This window comes from Bacillus rossius, chromosome 2 (assembly GCF_032445375.1).
Source record: "Bacillus rossius redtenbacheri isolate Brsri chromosome 2, Brsri_v3, whole genome shotgun sequence".
NCBI classification, from domain to species: domain Eukaryota; kingdom Metazoa; phylum Arthropoda; class Insecta; order Phasmatodea; family Bacillidae; genus Bacillus; species Bacillus rossius.
In genome coordinates, this window is record NC_086331.1 from 20,944,048 (window position 1) to 20,969,851 (window position 25,804).

Below are 25,804 nucleotides of genomic sequence, written 5' to 3' on the forward strand. Positions count from 1 at the left end.
ACAATGTAGTGGTAGGCTATTCTGAGTTCAAACACCAAACTCCACAGAGTCATATGCTGCGTGTGTGTTGCTGGAACATGTGCATTACTGGAACTGCTCCTCAGAATTTAATCAGACTTTTAACTTGGTTTCATCATCACCAGTGTGTCAAAAAAAAAATCAATCAGGAGCTGAAAACAGGAAGAGAGCTCGAGCAAGGGCAAAAGTAGCTCAGCAAATTTCGTCACTAATTTCACATGTAGATAAAATGTACACAGATGCAAAACAAACTATGCTTGGTATGTTTATAACTGTTAGGAAGCGGTGATGGAGGGGAATGCTTATCACAATATTTCCCTGGGCACAGATAAACCTAGGTACGCCTCTTCTACTATTGACGAATGTCACAGGTATTACAGTCAAATGTCAGTACAGTAGCACACAAAGTAACAGCATGCAACTTGCATAAAAATGTAACAAACTAATAATTTTTTGGTTTATCTTACCTTTTGAACATCCTGGACTAAATTTTCTATACGCGAATGCTTCACTTGGTGACTGCTGGAACCTCGAGACTGCGCGTGTTTAGACGTCGTCTCAGTCAAGCTTGGCTCATTTTCTTCTTTAAGAACTGCACACAAATTAACATTATAATATGCTTAATTTGTTTTTCATATCATTCACAATTAATATAACCCACACTGCCACAGCAGCCTAAAAAATTTATTTATACTGCTTTGAAATGTAATGTGTGTTTTAGATACATGTATTTATTTATCTACATGCTAGAGCACTATGTCGTATTAGATAATTTATTCAAGTCCAATCTTATAATTTTAGTTCTTCAAACTACCATGAATACATGACAGCCGCTGTTAACAGACAGCCCTGACAGTAAAATATGACTATACATATATTAAAAAAACCTGTAAAATAAGATAATTGAATACATATACTATTAAACATAACCAAAACAAAAAACAATCTTGTTTACAGAAAATTGTTTAAAAAATTTTATTTAGTATTTTTATTTTCATATATGGTTAATATTTTTAATAGAGTTGTACTCCTTGCTTTATTTTAAATACAGAGTTTATAAATTCTTCAACTGTTAAGGTTTTCACATAACACAAGTTCTTCTTATAAACTTTTTAGCATAGTTAAAAATTATAACCAATAATTCAACCCCAAATTCTGTTGAAAAATTATTTGATATTTATTACAATGTTAATATCTTAAAATAGAAACAATATTTTTTAAAGATATTTGCAATAAAAAATTAAAATACATTTTTTAACCAAATTTAGAGCTTTTAAACTCTCTGTAACTAGCTTTGAATAGAAAAATATTTTTTTTTTTTAATGAGAGAAGAGCTTAAGGTATAATCAAAATAATAACAATGCAAAATCACTACCTGCCATTTCTTTATGTATTTTGCTGATCTCTGCATACAGTTTCTTCACTTCATTACTGTCCATTTTAGCTAAAAGAGATGGTCGATAACCATGTTTATTTTCAAACTCTTCTTCGTAGTGCTTCAACTTCTTCTTCACACTAAAAGCATTCAAAAAACATGTAACACTTTTAGATAGTTATAAAGTGAAATACTGACAGTTATTTCTCTAGTGATGGATGAAAGTTTATCCTTAAACTACAATTTACATTTTAAATTGTAAAATAAATATTTTTTACTTTATTCTACTATTTAGGTCCACATATTCCTAGGACTGTGTCTTGGCTTGGAAGATCTCTAATACAATCCTATGAGCTACGGCCTATGACATTATCTTTTCGTACTGCTATAGAAATTTCTGGCGGAATAATAATCTAACATCAACAATGACATCAAGAATGCTGTTCTGGATTGGTTTAAGTGGTAGCCGATAATCTTCACACTGTTGTGCCCTAGGTGGACGCCCTTCCCTTCTAGCACTGTACTAGTAATTATCTAGTAAGATCTCCAACACGACGCCTGCGGGGTTTGCTACTCGCAATGCTTGTGTGCCAAGTGAGCAGTCTTAACAGCCAGGGGACCAGTGGTTCTGCTAAGAAGTGTCCCAAGGTAAAAAAGTTCCTATTGTCAACATCCGGAAATGACGTCATACCGGAAGGCGGCCACAGTTGCGAATACATAGAAGAGTGTTCTAGGTAGTTCTCTTCTGGACCGATCAGCGCTGCTTCTGGTATACAAACCCCCTGGAGGGCTATTAACAGCATGGAGTCCGCCAGTGCCTGCGTACCTAGAACGTCACAACGCCTGCCGATGCTCTGACTCCGTAGACACCGTCACGCTGCCCAAACACCGCTGGAACTACGCACCTCGGTATGGCAATGAAACGCTAAGTCGTAGTTAAGTGATAGAATAATTTTCGAGCCTGAGGTGACAGAATATTTCTGAAGTGGAAGACTGTAGGAAGAGGTTGGAAATATTCTAAGACAAGTTGGGATTTAGTCATTTTGGAAGACGTTGCCGTTAGTCGCCAAGTTTTTTAGACACTTACTACTGGACTTAGTGGCTGGTGACAATCATGGTTGGAGTCGTAGAGCTGGTCGCCGGTTGATGGTAATGGTGGCGACTTTTATAGATTGGACTTAATTTCATGGACGAGACTGCGGTGCTTACGTGTTCTTACATGCGTTAAATAAGAGGTGTTACTTTTACGTAGTAGGAAAACCACTATGCAGATTCAAACTCAGTATGGCAGGACATTCATGAAAATTATTGTCCGAAGTTGTTTTTTCGTAAATGCCTAAAGTGGGTTCGCAATTGAGTTACGTAAGATAATCACACACTTTTAAAGAGGCAGCACATTTATTAACGGCAGCGAGTACACAATGACAGTCATCAGTCAAGGGACAAAGACTAGCAGTACACAAGTGGTAGTGTGCCTGATCTGTGCGACAACTCTTGTGCAGAAATGAGTGACTGTTTCAACTCGGAAGATCTGGTACCGAGAGATCATCTGGCAGCTCGGTGTCGGTGTACAAGTGGTTTGCACGCTTTGGCCTGCAGCGAGTCGAGAGCGACACGACTACTAGAGCCAGCGCCAGTGTGTGAGAAATCGACTGCAGCGCAGCAGAAACCAAGGCAAGTTACGATGAGATTCATGACCACTAGAACCGAGTGGTGGAGAAGATTTACAGATGTAACTGTTGAACACTAACTCTGAACATGTGCGGTGCCTTGAAAATATATTTATATTTTAATATTTGTTAGTAATTATGTACCTATCTTATTCTCACTAGTCCTTTGGTGCACACAGTTACCAAGTGAATTTGTATTAACAATTGTTTGCTTAAACTGCTCATGTAATTTTATATTAAAAATGTTATGTTTCTTGTTGCATTGTGAATTGGGCATTAATATTAGCATTGTATTTATATTTTTGCGTAGGAGAGGACTTGGCCTAATTTTAATGATTTTCTTTTGGAGCCATATTTATATGACGATCTAATCTATTGTTAATTGGTTTGTTTGCCTATATATGTATAATGCTTGTGAAGCATGATTAGTAATGTTAGATTTATCTGTTTCGGTGCCATTTCCAAGTAACACCCGTTTTTTGCTTTCGAAGCACTGAGTATCGAATGAAGGATTTATGAATGTCACTTGTTATTATTGTGAACTGGTTCATTATAATTTTGAATAAATGTTGTGTTACAAGTTACGGCGATGCCTTCCAGGTTATTTTCGTTGTCCTCTGGCACCCCAGTGATGACAACGCACAAAATTAACTGCTTCATCAAACAATATTATGTCTGCCTTAAACAGGAGGCTTCTTTTGAGCAATACTGAGTGCTATATTCTTAATTAAATACTTTCAATGAGGGGGGAAAGAATGCCAGTGTACATGGAGTGTAAACTGCATCATTTTTATTAATGTGATGGAACTGAATATAACTTAAAAAGGGACCAGTGCATAAAAGATAATTGGGATATGTACTGATATGTTTCCATTCCCTCCACTTCTGCTGCCTGCACCTCCCTCAGTTCCCTGGTCTCTTGACCCTAACTCACTGCTGTAGCATGCCTCATTGCATGGTCTATTCATAGTCACAAATAATGGATTAAAAGGTGGAACCACGGGAAGTAACTCTTTGAAACTGGCATGGAGTGAGCTTCTTTTGTGTGTTTATACTAGATTGGTGCACTTTAAATCCTACATGTTCAACATTTTTGCTCTTTGTACCCTACACTCGTCGGTATTTATAACTTATTTTTGTGTCAAGTAAAACCATCTGAAGGAAAATAATATATATTTTGATCATTATGTATACTATTGTAATGTTGAAGGGTGGCAACAGGGCGTTCAAGAGGTTTTGAAGTTCGATAAACCAGTAGGTTCTCTCTTTAAACAGACAATTTTTGAATTGTCTCAATATGAATTACAGACTGATGATCATCAAAAACATTGAGATTTTTTGGGCTAACACAGTCAATATACTCAATTCTATATGCAAATAAACCTGTGTTGCTCTATTAACTTAAGTATGAAAACTTAATATTAAGATTGAATATAAAAGAAAAAGCAGGTGAGATGCCAATACAACATTCATACCTTTAAGTCTAAAATTTTCTGCGAGTCTTTCTTCTTTGTCTCGTTAACACAGCTTCTTGCCAAATAACATCTTACTACATAATATTTAAGTTTAATGCTATCATAATATGTGTATCTATATATTTTACATTTTACTTATTACTTATCCTTTTGACGTTACAAACCAGCCACACTGTAGGAACTGGAGTTGCCAGTCTTTTCTGCCATGAGAGTTTTTCGTATTGGTATTTTTATGTTGTTATTATTATTTTTATTGATTATTGATTATTAATGTTCTAATTTATCTGTCCTTAAATTTTATGTTTAATTAATTCCATTGTGTATGTGATGTGTTTCTGATATACTAGTCTTTTATGTTTTGGTCGCAAAGTATGCTTGACTTCGTGTGTTGGCTAACTGTGGATGTGCCTACCTGCTGCCTACTTCAGTGCCGATGAGGGGGAGTGACCAGGTACTTGCAGTGACCATTTTTGTTCCTGTTTTTGTTTTGTTTTATTTTGTACTGTCTTTTATTTTCTATTTTGTACTTGTCTATATGTGTCATGCCCACAGCTAAACCTAGGTTGTTGGTGGGCTTGTTACAATCTAAAATACATAAAAAATTAATAAATAAATAAAGCAATTTTCTTTAAAATTATTCTTGGTTGCAAATTTTTCCTTGATGCGACAATTTCATGAGAATATGTAACAGAATATTTGAAACAGCGATCAAAAATCAAAGCACGGAAAGAAGCAAGGTAAAATGAAATTAAATTTCTGTTTAGAAGTAAATGTGGTAAATTTTGATTAAACCATCTATTTACTCTGAGCTGAAGTAAGCTAAGCTGTAATAATTTTTAAAAACATGCATGTAAATCACACAAGGAGATAATCATGTTACATTTTGTACTGATTAAAGCTGTAACAAAGTGATTTTCATTGCACATTTTCCGTGGAATTGGTTTCTCATGAATATAATTTTAAATAGCCTACAGTAGAACCCTATTATAATGTTCCTGCATATAATGTTTTCCTGCTTATAATGTCATATTTTTAAAGTCCCAATATTTCCCCCATAAGGACAATGTATTTATTTCCTGCATATAACGTTCATAAATAGTGTAATTTCCTGCTTATAATGTTTGCTTTCTAACATTCAATAAATGGGGGAAAATGTTTCAAAACCAAATTATTCCAACACTTACGATAAAAAGATTCCTTTATGTATGTTTATGTTTACAATCACTGCCATACAATACATGAAGTTTGTTAAAATACAATTTTATGCAATATACTGAAGGTACACAATGTTCATAATTACGTGTCAGTTGGCACCCTTAGTCAACTCTTCTCTTCCTTGCCATTCCAGTGGGTATTCAGATGCACGTACATAGTCCTACGATATTTAAGTTGCCAACCATTGAGTGAGGGCATAACTAAAAGTGTTTTCTATTGCTTACAAATAATTTTTTTTTTCATTCATACGCAGGAATCCCAAAATTAAACATTTTCAGGTGGCAAAGGAGTAGACGTTCTCACTCTTAATGTTGTCATCATGAATCGTGAGACAATTTTACAAAAAAACGTGGCAGTGTATCTTTAAAGACAAACAAAATTTAACCAGGGAACAAGACGAAGTTGAAAAATTGTTGGCTTGTTTCAGAAAATTCATGTATCAAGTATACTATTTGGTTTTAACATTAAAGTTGTTTACATAGCTTGGTGAGTCCATTGGTACAAAGCTCGAACATTTTTAAGTGCAAAATTGAGATTTCCTGCTTATAACGTTTTCCTGCTTATAATGTTTTTTTCTTGTGCTCCCTTGAAAAACATTATAACAGGGTTCTGCGCGTATTCCAATAAATTAAATGTACTGTTTCTCAGTTTTCTGTGACATTCTGATAACTATTTAAGTAAATGTTAGTTATGACTCTTCAGTGTTAAAATATGGATTACACTGTGCATTAAGATATTTACTAAATTAAAAATGTTTGTAGGCGTAGTCATGCTACCAACTTGTATTGTGCAAGTACGTACCACAATGCAAAAAGATGGATACCAGTTTACAACAAAGAGCATCTCTGACCAGTCAGGTTATTCCAGGAACAGGCTAAGCTACTACACAGACTTGTGTCGGGTACAGTGACCAAAGTAGATTCCTTAAAGTATTAAAGACTGACTCACTTGGTCATCTGCTTCGCAAGATGTTTCATTCTGGCCTGTGCAGCCAAAATGCCATTTACAGGCACAGGGACGTTATGTTCTTGAGGAGGAGAAGGTGGCACACTGGGGTCTAAAGCTACTCGCCGAGTCAGAATCATGGAGTTTCTTGGCGATAGCATCACATGGCTGTTCGGGAATTCCTCTTCCTGAAAACAAGACAGAATGTTTTGAAAATATAGTTTTAATATTAATTTTCAAAAATTTAATGACAAAACATTAAAAAATAATGCACTAAGTACTACAGTGGAATCTCGCTATTACAAGAGCTTACAAGGGTGAGAGAAATCCTTTTAACTACGATTACTTGTAATAACTGAATATATAAGATTTAAGTGTAAGTTAAAATCCTGAACCTTCCCAAAGTGTCTTAATTTCACACCATATCTCAAAAACATGCACTGTAGTGAAAAAACACATAGAATAAAAGTTGTAGAAAATTAAATCTTGAAAAGAAAAGGCCTCTACGATTTTTTTTTTGTATCTGCAATGGTTTTTGTTTTAATTGCGAGTGAAATGGTGTGAGGGTTTTACTGAATGAACCTCTTTAACACTTAACCCCTAATTTAGGAGTCCTATATCTGGAGGTGATTTTCCATGTTTTAAATTTAAAATGTGCTAGAATGTACGGACATGTAATGTAACTAGAATGCAACAGATTGCCTTGGAATCTATGGGTAAGGAAAACAAATAAAATGCAGGATTTTCATTGGTGACATGCCTCTGTGGGATTTCAATAAGTTCATAATAATATGCCATAGTAATAAATTTAAAATAGCACTGCAAGTCCCCATGGAGATTTAAATATCACCAGGACACATTAAATTAAGTGGCTGGCGAATTCAGGCCAGCTGATGAACTAGCCGCAAAGCCTGAACGAAAGAAAAGGTTCATTAACTCAGTATCACAGAGAAGGCAGATGATCACAAAGTACGACAGGCTCCACGGTGCGACCTGCATCTAGTCTTACCGACAAGGGATGACCAACTGCCTGCTCACCCCAAATGGCCGCGGCCACTAGGGGTCCTTCCTGCGTAAAAGACCCGCGCAACTCCAGACTGGATGAGTCCAGGACTTTTGAGCGAATTCACATCAGGTCAGTAATTCTTAAAGATTGTGTCTTATGTGTCAATGAAAACATTGTCGATTAATTTGGTGCATACTTAATGAGACATATCTGTAGACCTAAACCCCGATCGATTTTCACGGGGGCGGCAATCGATATATCGGTGCGCAGTACCACGTTTCTCTCTCCCGGCACTGAGCATGTTCACCACAAACACATAACCGCGCACATGCCCCTGCGAGGCGACAATTGACCATAACGGCCGGTGCGAGTCATCAGTATAAGAGAACATGTTGTTAAGATATATTTTTTTTTGCTGTTTTTCTGTTCTTATTTTTAAGTAGAAAGAATGTGTATGTTTTAAAATCGTAAAGAAATAAAGAATTAAAAAGATAGTAAGTAGGTACTAAATAATTGACTGACAAATATCCATACATAATTAGTTTTCACAATATACTTTATTCATACATTTTGTTACAAGCTACATGCTAAAATAATGATACTCTATTTTGGATGTTGAAGAATAGCATTAACAGTGATTTAAGTTTTGTTCAAATTTATGTTTTATTTCATTAATTAAATTACATTTTGGTGTTACACTTTGTATTAATTTTCATTTCAGTGTTACATGTATTTTCTCATATTTCAGTGTTTGTGTCATAACTCACATTTTTATTTTTTTTGCAATTCTCTATAAAATTGTCTGTAAATACTTATAGGACCTTGGAAATTTGCTTGTGCTTTCTGAAAGTTTACATTTCTGTATTCCCCTTTTTTTAATCACTGGAATTTTTTATGAAGTGTTTAATATTTGTGTAGGACCCTGTAAATTTTTTTATATAATTGGAACCTGTATACCTATTTCCCAACATTCAAATTTCTTTTAAATTACTTTGTATAGTGTGATTAATACTACAAAACCTTTTTGTCAAGAAATGCAATTATAATTCCTTCAAGTTTGAATTCATGAGGTTTAACTGTGGAAAATAAACCAGTTAAAAAGCTTAAACTGCTGAAGTAAATCAGCATCATGAAGAATGAACACAATTTTTTTTAATCTATGTTATGAACATTGAAAATATGAAAACTTTTCCACTACAGTACTTGATAATAAATCCCAATCTCACAATAACACTTTACTTCCACTACAAAAATACCACCACAGTCACCATAAACTCACACCTACAATGAATTCCCATCCCCAAAATATATTGCCCATCTTAAAAATATTCCCACCAATATAAATATTTCAAACTCTCCATAACCAATAGCCTCATCCACTCCCTTCCCCAATAAAATCCCCAAAAGTAGTACTACCATACTAATCACATGAGGATTTATTTTCTAATGATCCCAGCCCACCTGATTCTAGCATGAGACCTCGGGTCCAAAAGGTAGGATGTTGGTGACATAATCAACAAGCCAAAAAAAGGTTTTATCATTTTAATTTAGTGCAATTATTATGGTCATGGAAAACCAAATGCTGTGTTTCCAAGAATTTATGTAGGTGTAGTTTGAAACATGTGATTAACAACTGAAGGCCAGAACAAGGGAACACTGGTATTTTGGCAGATTTAATTAAGTGTCTACTAATGACTATGGATGACTATGGATGACCACTACTGACCGGCTGGAAACTCCAGCTGCCATGACTGGTGAGTGGCTCGGTGCAGTCCACCTGCTGATGAAGTATCCTCAAATCCAGAGGAGGGCTGCATGGCGTAGGAGAAGGTGATGGAGAACGATCTTGATCCTGTGAAAAAGATTTAGAGGAGTTCAAATTCACAGATTTTTTTTAAGAATGAAGGGGCAGCTCCAAGAAGATTTTTCGGGAGGGTCTATCATACAAAGAAAAAATGCAGTTGCAAAACACTGCATTAGGTAAGTCAGAGATAGGCTTGGAATATTTACAAATTTATGGTTTCAAATACTGAAATGTAATAGTTTCATATAACTTTTGATCAAAGAAAAGTTAAACACAAGAATTAAAGTATTCAAGTATTCAAGTTAACATAAACATACCCTGCTAAATAAAATAACTAAGACATGGGCTTAGGAAGGGCAATAACACCTAGCGTCCCCCTCTGGAGCCACACTTATAAGAATGTAACATTCAAATAATTATTTAACAATTCAGCTGGCTCTATATTGAAATATCAAGTTGATAGTTATACTTTTTTATTTGTATGTCTACGCTACCCTCACAAAAGGTTTCGGCAGCTACAATGTTCCTAACTCACACCTTTATCCCTAATGTTAAGTTATGTTATAAGCTTAAATGATGTCATGGTATTAGAATATGCTGAGGTGTTCTTTGATCACAACATTTGTACCACTTGCATCCTACCCTACACTAGCATGTATGTTGCAGTGTAAGCCACACTCCTCCAAAGTGCAGACAACCAATTCCTGTCTTTGTCTTGACTAAGGCCAACTTGCACTCCAAAGTAAGGAAAATCTAAACCAAATCTTTTCTGGTTATTTAAATTGATCAAAATTGTCCTTTGCCTCGCTGAACGACTGTGCGAATATCAGTGGTTTAGTTTGAATAGCATACGAATATGAATACCAAACAAATTATTCACGAATACGAATATTGAATTCAAAAAGTAATAATGATAATTAAAATCCCACTAAACTTTTTTTCACATCATGAAACAGCTCTGGAAAATTAGAAAAGTAATATAAAGTGAAAGGCTGGTTAGATTAAGTCAGCTACAATTAAATGAAAATGTTTTGTTAAAATATTAAAATTATAAAATAAAACACTGTGGTTTTAATCATGCAGCTAAACTATCTTAATATAACCTAACCTCACCTAACAAACCTTTCATTTCAGGTCCAATTCACCTTATTTTCCATAACCTTCCAGTGTACATGTTGATCCAAAAATTTTTGCGAACTGCAAAATACAGTGAAATCCAATGCAACCCATTTCTCAAAAAAGCGAATATTTTTTTTTATGCTGTACTCCCAAATAAAATGATCTTATATTTACATATTCAAACCCTAGTTACTAATGAGTTTTCGTTGATACCGCATCAAGTAAATTTTTTTTTTGTTTAGTAATATTAAAACTTAATTTCTGCTAGTTTCATCTAAAATCTTAAACCATTAAGTTGTTTTTATATTTATATTTTAAGTCAAAACTTCTGTTTCATCATGGGTACATACAGCAAGGAAGATGCTACGGTGTCGCATTGTGTTAAATCAAATGAAACTATTGACTTATACACCGCTGTTGAAACTATGATGTTTACTTCTTTTAATGGCCGCTGCAATGGAGTGTCCAAGTTTTGTAGTTGTTCATGTTTATTTATTTTTCTCCACTTCTGGTGCATGTGACCACGATATTTGGTGTGACAAAATTAATACTAATTATAATTTGTGACCACGATATTTGGTGTGACAAAATTAATACTAATTATAATTTGTTTTCAAGTTTTAAATCAAAAATGACTTTTTTGAACTGTTCACACAATTTTTCTGTTACTGTTTAGCGAGACAGTAGTGAAAAAAACTTTGAATACTTGTGGCATGTTTAAAACCTCACTTATTGTTCATGTTTTTGATTATGAAGTACCATTAAAACATCAAAAACAGGTATTTATATCACACAAATGACCTCGACTGTGAACGTTAGTATACAACAAACTCATGAGGTATGCTATGTCAAATATTTGTAAGGAAACAAATATTCATTACTTCAAAGTGATAGTATTTGAGGTCAAATTGAATATAAATAGTTTATTATTTGTATTCATATTCAACAATTTGAATATTCGTACAGGCCAACTTGTCAGGTATGTGTGTTGGTTATTCTACATTGCGAGCTTGTTAGAGTTGTGAGTCATTTCTACTGCAGTAACATGTGCATTTTCCTCTCTTTAGCAGCCTGCTCACTGGAGACTGGTAAACCTGGTGGCCGTAGAGTGGTAGGTCAGTTCACTTTTTCAATGTAAATTTTCCTTTCATAATATTTGTTTTAGGCTCCAAGGCTAATTATATGGGCTGCTTGAGTACAAAATAAACACGCACATACCATAATTCAAAATCAAAAGCAACTGGTAGAAACTCATTGCTGCAATTATTATCTGAAATTGGTTGCCAGACACTGTTTATATAACTATATTAATTTAATTTTTTATAATGAAAACACATTGGTTAAGGATGCACTAAGTTAGCTCTATGAAACCAATAAATGAAATAAAATAGATTTGTTAGTGCTAATTGTTTACTACAGAATTACCTGTTGACGTTTTGAAAGGGTATCTAAGCTCTGTTGTCGATTTCCAGAAATACTGATATCAGATGCTTGTTGTTGACATGATCTTTCTTTCAGTGTGTCATTTTCCTATAAAAATAAAAAATAAAATTAATAAATCTTTTTAACTTATTTTATTATAAGAATGTTACAAAACCAGTCTAAGATTATATGACACATCAAATTATCAAAAAGCACTTGCTTAAGCTTATCTGCATTTTTCTCTGATAGGTAATTTAAAGTAAGCTAACACAAAAACTTACATTTTTCCTACCTGAAGTAGTGTCAGCATGCACTGGAGAATGTTTAGAGCAAGATATTTAACAAACATGAATAATGCATGAGATAAGCCGAATGAGGTAATTGTAAATGAGACGTGGGCAGTAACATCACCCTCAGAACAGGCTACACCAATTTTGAAGTCTACTGATACTACTCTGAGCATACACTCATCAGAGACGCATGGCTGTGCTGCGAAAAGCGAAAAGTTTGAAGAGAAGGTGAACCCAAATTTTTTATAGTTTTAATTATTTTTTCCATCTACTCCAAAGTGTTTTTGGGCAAAAACATTTTGTGACATAATGTGCTTTTCAAAAACATCCAATTTTTATATTTGAAATTTGATCAAGTGACGCTTTGCAAACTAAACTATCTGGGATTCAAGAAATGTGTTTATTTTTATATACATACAATTTAGGTAAAAAAAAAAAATCCACAGCTTAAAAGTACGAGTAAACAAGCAGTTTTACGTGGAAAATTATATTTGGCAAGCATGAAAACAAGTCAATTTTTAACCAACTTAAAAAAAGGAGGTTGTTCTCAATTCAATTGTATTATTTTCATTCACTTGAGTATTAAGCTGTCAAATCCAATTTGTTGGTTACAATTAGCTAACTTTTAAATTAATTACGGCTTATAATAAAGTTAGTGCCCTACAATTTAACATAAATATTTTCAGTGTCTATGTGTAAGACATAAAAAATTAACATGGCTACGTTGGGGAATTCAACCCATATTCAGCAGCAAACTTAATTTCTTAGCACCATTCGTTACTCCTGCAATAATTTCTTACTTAATTCGTCTACCGTGAGAACCTCAGTGCACTGGCTTCACCCCCCCCCCCCCCCCTTAATTTTTTTTTGTTGGAGTTCATGACAATGTGAACCAAAAGTGGAAACTTGAAACTTGTACCTTAGATGGATTAAATATATTGTACATATTTTGGAACAACTTAGATCCCCTGTGTGAGAAGTTTTAGGATAATGGATTTCATACTCGCATGCTCAGGTTTACATTTAAAAAAAAAGCTCAGTAGATTAAGCGGCAATTTTAATTTAATGATAATTCCAGTTTTCCAACCTGTTTAATTCAGCCAGAGATATTTCAATGAAACCATGTCGGTAAGTTGCTAATATTTTCATTTTTGAAGGGAGAAAATTGTTTTAAATTACAGATTAAAGTAAAATTTTGACTTCAGTAGAGAGTATATGGTGAGGTAGTTGTTTTTATGTGACACTCCTGAAGAGATCAACAGAACTCTCAGGAGATTGCCGCTACTTTCGGGCAGATGGAGGAATGTCTGCATCCAAGTGGTGTGGGTATGTACATGTGTGGGCGAACTGTGACAACACCAAACGAAGCACTGAATCTCAAATTCCAGCTACTCTTTAGTGGGCCATCGACATAGAGTAGATAGCTGGCTGGTAGTATAGTACTCATGAGAGGATCTCAACACGTGGCACCTATGAGTGCAACAAGTTATTTTTCAGCCTACTTCCTTCAAATTTTACAGTTTCTCAACCGCATTTCTCACCTTCCCCCCCCCCCCCCCCCCCCCCCCCCCCCCCCACCCTCCTCAAGAGTCTCTACTTGGCGAGATATGTTATTCCTTGCGATCATGGAATTTGGATTTTACTTTTTATTTTAAAAAGTACAGCACTGCATTTTTTAATATTTCAATCTGAGAAATGTGAATATTAAGGATGTTCATATTACTTCAATAGTTAATAAACATGGTGAAATTTTCACTTTGTCTGCAAAAGTTAATTTAGTATTATTTTTTTCACTACTTGCGTTTTGTATTGTCATCTATCTATCTAAGTGAAAATGTAAGATAATTTTTTGAGTTCAAAATTATTCGCAATAAATTTAAAAAAATTTCCTAGTCAATTCAAAAATATTCAACCACCAAAATCCACTATTCACACACCCCTATAATGTGTTGCATTTGTGTGGTGAAATATGTGTACATGTTATTTGCATAAGTTTACTTAATGCTATTAATACGATGGTGTTTTTTTATTTAGTTTTGGCAAGAACAACTTTCCAAGAAAATTATAAGAAAATGGAAAAAAAGAAAAAGATCTAGCTATTGCCAAAGGAAACGTAGAAAATGGTACACCATTTATTAGTGTCATAGGGGACGGTGGCTGAAACAAGAGGACTTACGGTCATAGTTACAATTCAACAAGTGGAGTGGTGAGTATTCTCACTGTTTACACCAATGCTTGCTCTGTAGTCTATTGTTCACCAAACAAAATATTTCAGTACTTATAACATCCATTCAAAACGTGCAAATCAACTTTTCTTTTTCTTTTTAAGGGTTACATTATTGGAGCCAAAACAAACCAACTCTTGTATCTGGGAGTGAAAGGGAAGTATTTCTCAGCATGTGAATTAGCAAGACTCAAAGAAAAAAAGGTGAAGGAACATCTTTGCTTTAAAACTATAGTGGTCCAAGCACTGGAATGGAACAAACTATAATTGTAGAAGGGTTCTGCATGAGTATTGAACAGCACGAGTTAAAATACAAGTTTTACACTGGTGACGGAGATTTGAATGTTTACTCTAGAATAAAAAAGAGTTCCTTACGGAAGGGCAGCCATAAAAGTTGAGTGTGCAAACCATATTGTAAAAAACTATCAAAACCATTTGCAAAAAATTTCCACAAATATGTCATTTCTGCGTGACGTTTGTTTGAATCAAGAACAGAAAGATTAAAATCCGGCGCCAGAAAAGCAATCAAAAGTGCTGGAAAATCTCCTGTTGGTATATCTGTCATCAATTGAAACTGGACGTAAAAAATGGTCCTTACCATGTATTCCGTTGTCACGAAAACTGCTGTGCAGAATACTGTAAAAAAAAAAATACCAATGACGAAAATTTTGTGACATTGATGAAAGATTCGGGGATTATGGAAGCCATTGAAAAGGCTCTTGATCCTATGGTGATGAAAGCTGATAGACTCGTACTTAACAAAACTACAAATCAGGCTGAGCGATATATGAGTATGGGAGCTATTTTTTCAGGTGTAAAACGAGTTAACTTTGCTAAAAGAGGCTCTTATCATGCTCGCTGTATGGGAGCTGGACTGGACCATGTAAGTGGTCCTAGCTGGCATTTCAGGACATGGAAAAACTAATTTGGTCGAAGCCCAGGAAAGTACTTCAAAACAGTTTTAAAAAATAGAGAGAAATGCCGTTCAGTTCGCTATCTTCAGTACGAAGATGGCCCTCCAAAGAAAAAGAGACGACCAAACAACACTCTTGGTCCTGATTTGGAGTACGGTCCAAGTGCTGAATACATTTTGTGTCCTGAAGAAATTGATACAAAGATGAAGTTTATCCTCGAGAACCTGAATCGGGATGCAACAACATTACAACATATTCATGAGTTGGAAAGAAGTACTGTTGGTCAACACGAGAAGACTAAATGGAGGGATGCTCATATGAACAGACTTGCAGCATCTAATTTCGCTTCTGTGGTAAAAAGAAGAACACATACATCCTGCCACTGTAGGAACTATATCCATAGGCGTGCCCAGACATTTCCATTAGGGGGGCCCTGCTAAATTTTTAAATCAGAAGTTGAATTTAGAATGTTAAATAGCCTAAATACATTCACTCATTGCCGTGTTTATATTTTTGTGCAGTATCAACGAGATATGTTTACTAGTTAATATTTATATCCGTATAATTTTAACAATCTTGAAAATATGTTGTTTTTTTTCCATAGACAATGTTTAAAGGGTACTTACACATTTTTCCCCCTCGAATTTTCCGATAGCTTGGTCCAGTTCTACCTTGAAATGAACTTCTTTTTAGTGAATGCAAACACAACAATTCAGACAACAGAACTTTAACAAATCTCTTAATTTTTTTTGCTTGGCCATGACCTCATGTTTTAAATAAACTAAGGCGGCTGTATTTCCAGAACGATAAAATGTTTAAAAATATTGTTAATTAGCACGCTGCAACACTGAAAAACAGTTTGAGTGTCACAGTGCCAGGAATATACGAATATTAACGAACGCATTAGAGAAAATGCCGATCTGAGTGATTACATTAGGGGGGCCATGGCCCACCTGGCCCCCCCTGTAGGCACGCCTATGACTATATCTGTAAACTCCCCGTAAAATTACACAAAAAAATTCTGGCAAGAGTATCATTGTTTATTACAGCATTTAATTTTGTGTAGTGTTTGTTCCTGTACATTTCAGGAAGTATTTTAGACATTACTTTATTAAAGTATTTAGTACAATTTAAAGTAGTTATTTCTTATCGAGTGAAAGTTTTTTTAATTGATTAAAGTTATAAAACTGGGAATTATTATTTTTTGTTTTCTGTTTATGCTCGAAATGATACCATAAAATCATACCTGGGGCTAGATTTTACATCAGAATCTCTTGCTATAAGCCACGATTAATCACAAGGGTTAAAGAACATATCAGCAACTATAAACATGAAAACCCACGATCAGCTAAAGCAGAACACTCCTTGGAAACCAGACACAGCATTGATTTCATTCAATTCCACACCATAGCCAACATCCGACAATACAAGAAAAGATACATTCGATAATCAGTAGAAGTATTAAAACACCCAGCAAACATAAATAGAGAAGATGGCTACAAATTAAGCAGAATATATGATCCACTCTTCAGAAAACCTCAAAACCTTTCATCTAACAAAAGACTGGTTGGCCAAACAGTCCAGACAATCAGAAGAGAAGAGGCCACTGATTTGCCAGCACCCCCAGCCAATCACATAACCCAGCTCCGATTGGCCAAACCAACAGGCCAACCAGATGAAAGGAAGGCTGTGATTATCCCACAGCTGCAGCCAATGTGGAAACAATCCCCTCTCAGTTGATAGTACTAAAAGGCAGGAGATCTTGTAATAACCTCAGTAGGTAACTCTACCCTGATGATGACTGCAATGTCGACCAAACCGTTGTGATATATTCGCCTTGGACACGGCTACAATCCAGAAGTCAAGCAACTACAAAATAAACTAATATACTTAAGAAGAAGAAATGTGTGCTCTGGGAAAAATATATTTAAGAGTACAGCTATAAAGGATGGCTGATAAAGCCTGATACAGCAGTAAAGATTGATAAGCTCTAAGCACAAGTAAAAACAATGAATTAGTTGAAGAGAAATTATTTATTCCATAAATGTTTTTGAAATTGAAAATGGTGGTACCAGATAGTTTAATGCAGACACCTTCAGTATACTTAAAACACTAAAAACTAAACTTCTTTGACAAAATAAATACGTTACTTACTTATGAAATTTACTACCTCAGTATTGCTGAAAATGACCCAATATTTTCACAAACTGAAAGAAAAGTGAATACCTTGGAGGAACTGCCTTCTTTGCTCTCCAAGGTTGCCTTCGTGTTGAACACTCGTCGAGAACGACTAACATTCCGCCGTCCACGGCGCACAACTGAGCGGGCAAACCTCTCTGTGCTTCGTCGTCTCTCATGTTCATCGTCTGATATTTCCTCCCACATGTTTTGGTCATTTGTAGCAGCTTTGTAAACAGCATGGCTCACTGTCTCCGGCATGTTTGTGTTGTGTTCATGAAGTGCATGCTAAGGAAATACACATGAAACATGAGTATAAAAACGTATGCTAAAAATCTTACAAACCAAGCAAATTTCTGTACCTTTTTCCTGTTCTTATGTTTTAAACAATTTTTAGTACACTTTCAGATTAACAGTGTAGAGACCTTCAGTTTTATATAAGATGCATTGTAAACTCCTTCACACATTAAATTTTATGTTTTCTATTGCTGATTAACATCTATGTTTTATGCTGAAAGATTAAACAAGGAATGGCTTGCAACATTCACATAGTCTTGAGATGACTGTATCAGAGAATTTTTATAGTACTAGAAATTTAATAATTTTACTTCTGATGAAATTGTGTTATTGTTATGAAAGATTTTGATTACTTCTAAAGTCAATTAAAATAATGTGCTTTTGAGCAGCAGATAAAAGACAAGTTTGCATAGTAAGAAATATAGCTTTTCAAGGCCAGAACAATGTGAATGTCTCGCCTTTCTAATTTCCTTGGCACAATTCCTCTGAAACTAGCATACTGCCGATCCAAGACATTGCCATGGGTCATATTACATCTCGAAGAAATCCAATGTCTCACATGTACAGCCAGTGAAAGTCTGCCTGTCTCCTTACACATGCCCACAGTACCCAGGCTAAATGCTAGCAGAGGCTGGCGTTTTGTGTGTTATATGCTGGGGCGAGAATGGCAGAGAGTTATAAGCAAAAAAAGGTCGCTGCCAGGCTGAAGTTGCACCGTTGTATGATCATACTAGTTTAGACTTCACTTCTCAAATATAATTTTTATTACCTATTATTTTGCAAGGGAACACCAGTTGCTACAGTGTATTGTGATACAATGCCACTGATTTGTATATGAAAGTTATAAATCATTACCAAATATTTACATATAGTATGTATAAGATATTATTGACCACATAATTGCTATTTGTTCATTTTAAGAACTTTGTACATCAGGCACTAAAGAAATCAGCTTGGTTAATTACAATCTGTAAGCATGCAATTGAAATAGGCAGGTAAAACAGGAATTGAGCTAACGCATAACTAAATTTAGGTTATTTATTTTTCATTATGTTTAAAACATGGTAACTTAGAACTAGTAAATTATTCCACACTGTCCTAGCATTTACTTTTGTAATTGTTGTTTATGAACATCAAGAATATCAAAATGAAAGTTTTTTTCTGTATTTTTTTTTTTTTTTTTTAGTAAAAATATTTGTAAGTTAAATGCTGTAAATTTGATGAACTTTAAAAAATATTCATTAATGAGCTACCCTTAAATTTTAGGCTTTGTTATAATTTTATTCAAGTCGTGGGGTGAAAAGATAAATATAAGTTTTTTAATTTCATGGTCATGCACAGAGGCTTAGGTGACACTGCCTCCAATATTATAGTGGACTCCAAACCACTTGTGTATTGTCTCAGTGGTCACTTTATGTCATGCCAGGAGTTGGGACTAAATCCACGACCTTTGTCACTTGAGCATGATGGCGACACTCATCTTAAATACTGACCTTGTTCACGTTCTTTCGAGTGTTTCCCTTCACTACAGCAAAGTCTTCATGGCTACTAACACGGCGCATCTCCTTGCTATTAGCATATCCTTCCATTGGCCTCTCCTCGGAATTCGACCTGAGCCACAAACAAATTACAACAAAATTAGTTTTCGTTAAATTTTTGGTTTCTATGCGCTTAGGTATCTAAGAGATCACAAAAGTTTAAAAATGTGTATAGGCACTGAAAAATAAATTTTATATGTAACAATGTGTTTTAATGTTTACGCATCCCTAAACTGTCATGCAAGAAATAGTGAAATTGGAATCAGTCAGTGGTAGAATACACATCTAGTATTATGGTAATCATGCCCACTATTATGAGTGGGCTCCTTAATATCAGTTTTTAGAATGTTTTGGGATATAAAAAATAATGGTTACTTGCAATACTTACAAGTAAAATATTCAGTTTTTTGAAATTTATATTTTTGCTTTTAAACTTTATCAAAAGAACCCTTTTAAAGCCAACTCATGTTACAGTTTCTGTTTCGTACATTTTCTTTCTTAAACATCTGGCCTTATGCCAGAAAGCTTAGACAGGAATTGCTTAAAAAGTAACATCCTAAATACACACATGACATCAATAACTTTATCTAGATTGTCAACGTCTTTCACATGTCGATAAAAATTAGACCTTTCAGTCCCAATAGCAGTGATCGTTTCAAAAATTTCTTCCTCAACATGTCTTAATATTGCTATGCAAAATTCTGCATTAAGATTTAATTTATATTTAAGTTACAGTATATTTCATTCACTTATATATATATAGAGTATCTATTGTTTTAAAGGACCAAATTTTGTTACATTTTTTCATAATATTAGTAAAGTATTCTAAACAAAAAGATTTTTAAAATGTAAACATTAATTTAATTACAATTTAGAATTCAACATGTTAGTCTTGACATTCATGTGTAGGCCTTGTGATATGCCTTGAATTATTCCCAGCTGTCTACATTTACTTTTGTAATAGTTGTTTAAGAATATCAAAATGAGAGTTTTTTCTTTATTTGTTTTAGAGATGTAGGTACCCAAGTAAAAATATTAAAGATAAATGCTGAAAATTTTATGAACTTAACAGCATATTTAATAATGTGCTACCCTCAAATTTTAAGCCTAGGTAGAATTTTATTAAAATGATGCCTCAGCATGTCATTGAGACCTCAACACTTCAGCCTCAAACTTCCACCTTAGAGATGAAGAGTTTGAGAGAATACCTTAGATACCTTGAGACTTCAATAAGTTGAATATTATTCTAAAACAATATAGACACATCGTGTCGATATCAACATGTCACACAGCCCTGCCCATGAAATAACAGTTAAAATTGAAGTCCCCGTACCACTACGCTGCAAAGATCAACCAGCGATATACTAGGCTTGTACAGAAAACATTTCTACATTTTAACACTTTACTGCATGTTGGCACATTTTTTCCTTGGTACTTTGAAAGGTGGGGAAAAAAAAGTACCACAGTATTTTATTTTTATTTTATATGCCTCCAAGGTATTCCAACCAAACAAATTCACAATTAAAAAATTGGTTGTCTGTAAAGTCGGTTTACGGACGATAGTTTAACGTGACAACGTCATAACAAAACATTAATGAAATGATTGCATGCTTTTATAAATAAAATGAATCATTTTTATTGAATTATCACTATTTTGTATGGATACAAAGAAGGAGTGAAATGAAATCTACAATTTAATTGATAAATTTACTTTTATTTGCACTCATTAATTCAAATATGTTTATTACTTTAACGGACAGATTATTTTAACTATAACCTTTATACAAAGAAGGAGTGAAATGAAATCTACAATTTAATTGATAAATTTACTTTTTTTTGCACTCATTAATTCAAATATGTTTATTACTTTAACGAAGAGATTATTTTAACTATAACTTTTATACATGTTTGCTATTTAACTTCTTCCAATCTGTGTTATTCTGTTAAGGATAGGACGATGATAGGAAAAGTAGGAAATGAATGGGAGTGTTTCAAGTTTAATGTGCCTCGGAAAAGTCAAATCGATGGTTGTTCCAATCGAGTGGAAGAGAGATAGATGTGGCGCAAGCGTACAATGAGCGTAACGGGACAGTGTAACGGGACAATGCGCATAACGGGACAGTGTAACGGGACAATGAGTCATCCTTTTTCGTGCGTGCATCTGTTGTTCATCGATTTATTAGACGTCACGTCAAAAATATCTCACCTGATCACTTTCCTCTCGTGAGATTCCATGCTGAGGGGCTCTTGGCAGTCCTTCCTCTTGCGCTGAGAGCTGTGCATGGTCACCCCAGGAGCCCTTGGCTCGGCTGCACAGTCGTCAAAGACACTGTTGGCACCGTCACCACCAGGTCTGTAGTGGATGCACAGAGCTTGACTTGCTTCATGACGGGCCACAGAGTACACTCCAAATCTGTTGAGTCATGGAATTTACACACACAGCATTTAGCATGCAGCACTTGAATGTCTTATCTTATATGAAACAAGCAATAAAAAGTTTTAATTGCCTATTGTTATAAAGTTCTTTTAGCCTAGTTTTTCTAATGTTCTAGTTACTGGTATGTAGTTTCATTTCAGACAACCACATACATTCATTAAGAAGAACCCACCTCATTTTAGGTATAACAGTGAATTAATGAACATCAATTTATTATATAATTATGTACATTGGTATATTTATGTTAAAAAATTTCATTTAACTAACAAAGATTTTTTTTAACAGGTATGACAGTGTCGAGTTGCTTCTGACTACAATATGTAAATTTAAATGTAAAATATTGGCATGTAATTATTGTTAGTGAGGTGATTTTATAAATGTTCTTATCCAAACCAGTGTTGAAAAGGCCCTTATTATATAGTTATATGGAATAACAATATTATTTAAATTTTTTATTCATTATCTTGCATTTATTTTATATCTTCCTTCAATTACAGTTTGATGACGTTTCACATACTCGTTGGAACTGAATATATGTTAATGAGGCCACTAAAGAACTGTTCATTAGAAAGGTGAACATGGTTAGCGAAGTGTACTATAAATAAAATATTCTAAAAAAAAATTGGGTTGTGATTTAATGGAACTCTAAGGGTTCACGACTACTTACATTTCATTGCACACATTGTTTGCTTCGGAAATCAGTTTGATCATGAAAAAGTTGGATAGGCGCAAATGTTGAATGCTCCTAATGGTTCTCTTCCATTCAATGGCTTGCAGGATCAGCAGGGTGCTGAAGACCGCTGCCACTCCTCCTGACATGCGGTGGTGGCACTTGGGGTGAGGAGAATGCTGGCTGTAGTTGTGCAGGAAATGAAGCAAATAGCACAGTAATCTGATGTTTGTTTCAGGTAGGGTCAAAATTGCCTGACATACAGCTTCACGCCATTCCGTGTTGTTTTCTGTGTAGTCTGTAAACACATTTTAAACTAAACAAAGCCAATATTTTGCTTGAAGCATGCAGTTAGTAACAAAAAATTAAGCAGCAGGAAGATCAAAAAAATCCTAAATTGGTATTGATGATTATACCACTGGACCTAGAATTGATCATATATGCCCTGGAGTTCATAAAGCCAATGAGAAATATTTTGGAAACCAACTAACAAAATCATATGTAACTCTGTGAAAGACAACAGCTTCTCGGCCAGCTAGCAGTCAAAGAACACTGAACCATATTGATACACAACTTTTAGAGGTTTGTAGAGTAAAGCCTGTAACTAGGAAACACTGTGAATCTGTATTATTATTTTTTTATTATTATTATTATTATTTGTTGCAGTAAAGTAAAACATGTTTTCTACTTTTCCCTTAAACATTTTGCATTTTTCCATATATTATATAGTTTACACCTTGCCCCTTCAATTTATAATCTCATCTATGCATAGCAAGAAAATCCACAAAATGTTTAATGATACTGATCGGATTCATGATGCTGATTACCAACAATTAAGTTCTATGAAAGGAAGCAATTTCTAATATAGGCTACACAGACAGCCATTACATACACAACAAGAAGTTACATCACTATAATTCGAACGAGTCTTTTTATCACACTGGAGCCAACCAACATTTACATAATGCAATGTCAGTCAAAATTATTATCTGCATAAAAGCACCATTGCAATTGCAAAAACCACATTATAAACTATGAATAGCTATATGGATTCAATTTTAAGTATGATAGTGTCTTTTTCCTATGGGAGGTGTGATGGATCAAAAAAAAACTGTAGTGATAACATATAAATTACTTAATTTCTTTGATAATAGATGTGAAAGATGTGAGAAATGTGTTGAAATAACCGTTTAATGATGCCCTTATTTTCAATATTTCAGACTTCCCGTTAAACTGGGAGGTACTCCATACCACCCAAAAATCCTCCATCATTCGCCCCTCCCAAGATAATATACTGGATCCCGCCCCTGCTTTCTCTGAAAACCAGCTTTCCCCGAGTCTAATTCACTAAAATGTTTACATACATCTTACATCAGGAGTGTACGCAGGGAGGGTAGATGGTAGCTTATCTCCCCCCCCCCCCCCCCCCCCACAAATCCTATAAAATCTATCATTCCTACCAATAAAAGGAAAGAATTTGAAAGCAAAAATCAGGCAAAGAGGTTATACAACACTCCCCCCCTTTACCATCTCTGAAATGAAATTCTGCATATGCTCCTATTTTATGCATTGTTCCAAATTTGTGGATCACTGACTTATCATTATTATTTGTGTTCGACACTAAAAAAAAAAGTAATTTTATGCTGTTTACAGAATAATTCAAGTACACAACCATTAAAATTATTCATGATACATTGACCGCTTCAAAACAAGACTTATGTATTGCATATCATCATGCAATGGCTTACCGAGTACACTTAAAATTGGTTATTTATGGATTGTAGTCAATATGAATTTCAATACATCTCTTAGATTAAAAATGTTAAAACACTTCAATTACAATCAGTTGTATGAATGAGTGTGTACACTAAATTAAATAATGTATAGTAGACACTACTGTACCAACTAAAATAGCACTGTATACTTACTTTCTTGTATTTGAAGAAATTTTGCTGCCACTTCACTCATGATGATTGGCTCAGGAAGTTCTCGAATCCACAGTTTCAACAAAGATGCAACGGATGCAACATCGGCAACACTCTCCAAGTCTGCATCTCCAGTGCGATCAAACGATGTTCTGAGGTGTTCCACCAGCTTCTGATTTCCGCACGTCAGCCGAAACAGCCCACCGCAGTGTAGACCTGACACATTAAGTATAATAAGATTCTGAAAAAACTTAACATTTGGCTAAATTTTTTAATGTTAATACTGGCTCTAAAAATTACCATATACAGAATGGAATAGAATTCAAAGCCTATCTGGGTTTGAAACCTAACAAGTACAGATCAATATGTTTAGCAAGTGGCAGACACTGTCTTGAGTAAGTTAGTTTTGTTGGAGTGCTACCACTGTCACCACCACCTACATTCTACCACTGCTGAATCCTCACCTTCTCTCTCATGATCTAATATCTGGGTTGTCATGACTACTCGACTACACCAAGCATATCAATAAACTTAAAAGCTAGCTCAATATGCACTAAAATTTTCAACCAACCAGGGAACATTTCTTTCAATTTTCTGCATGTTAGAGCAAGAATTCATATTTAAATTACAAACCATTTCACAAAATTGTGTAAATGCTACAAGTCACTAGTCTTATTATGTCAATGTCAAATTTGACATATAATGAAAGATAATACAATGAACTAAAAATAAAAAAGAAACACAGGGTTTTTGAAAAGTGTTCAGTGAACTAATTAACTGTTTGGTTCACAGCTCATCATTATGCCCAAATGGTGAGCCAAAGTTAGTTTCCTAGCCAATTAAAGAAATTCTTTCAGCTAAAAAAGTTTAATTTGAGAAATAATGTATTGGGTGCTGTGTTGGAGTTTTTTATTTAATTTTAGCCAAAGCAATGGAAACGTCCATAGTTGCTTGTGCACAGACACAGGGAGCAGGTACAGAGCCTGTACAGAAAAGGTAAAGTAGGGTTTTTAAATTGACCGCACATGGTTATAAACTTAAGACGACTGGACCTCCAAGATTGTAGTGGGCTCACACCACTTGGTTACAGACTCTGTCATAAATTTTAAATTTCAGTCATGCCATGTGGCTGGGATTGAACTTGCTACCATAGCCTCATTAGTGCTGGTGCCCACCAAGGATCTCCAGAGCTTGTATGAAACCTATAGAGGCATGCCCCATTTTAGCTTTCAGAGCTACTCGAACGAGACTTGCTGTGCAAGCTTGCCATGTAAAACTGGTT

The 25,804-nt window shown here is 34.7% G+C and overlaps 1 protein-coding gene across 5 annotated transcripts in view; it reads right to left on the reverse strand.

The window, feature by feature from the left end:
• Positions 1 to 25,804, reverse strand: part of LOC134529156 (protein FAM13A) — a 174,398-nt gene that overhangs the window by 8,136 nt on the left and 140,458 nt on the right. For all 5 annotated transcript variants that reach the window (XM_063362937.1, XM_063362936.1, XM_063362935.1 and 2 more), the window contains exons 4-13: positions 24,526 to 24,738; positions 22,595 to 22,895; positions 21,697 to 21,903; positions 19,446 to 19,563; positions 17,704 to 17,943; positions 12,053 to 12,157; positions 9,431 to 9,556; positions 6,702 to 6,886; positions 1,394 to 1,533; positions 486 to 610 (exon numbers count right to left, since the gene is read on the reverse strand). In XM_063362937.1, coding sequence (XP_063219007.1) covers positions 486 to 610; positions 1,394 to 1,533; positions 6,702 to 6,886; positions 9,431 to 9,556; positions 12,053 to 12,157; positions 17,704 to 17,943; positions 19,446 to 19,563; positions 21,697 to 21,903; positions 22,595 to 22,895; positions 24,526 to 24,738 — 1,760 coding nt within the window. The remainder of the gene's footprint in view (positions 1 to 485; positions 611 to 1,393; positions 1,534 to 6,701; positions 6,887 to 9,430; positions 9,557 to 12,052; positions 12,158 to 17,703; positions 17,944 to 19,445; positions 19,564 to 21,696; positions 21,904 to 22,594; positions 22,896 to 24,525; positions 24,739 to 25,804) is intronic.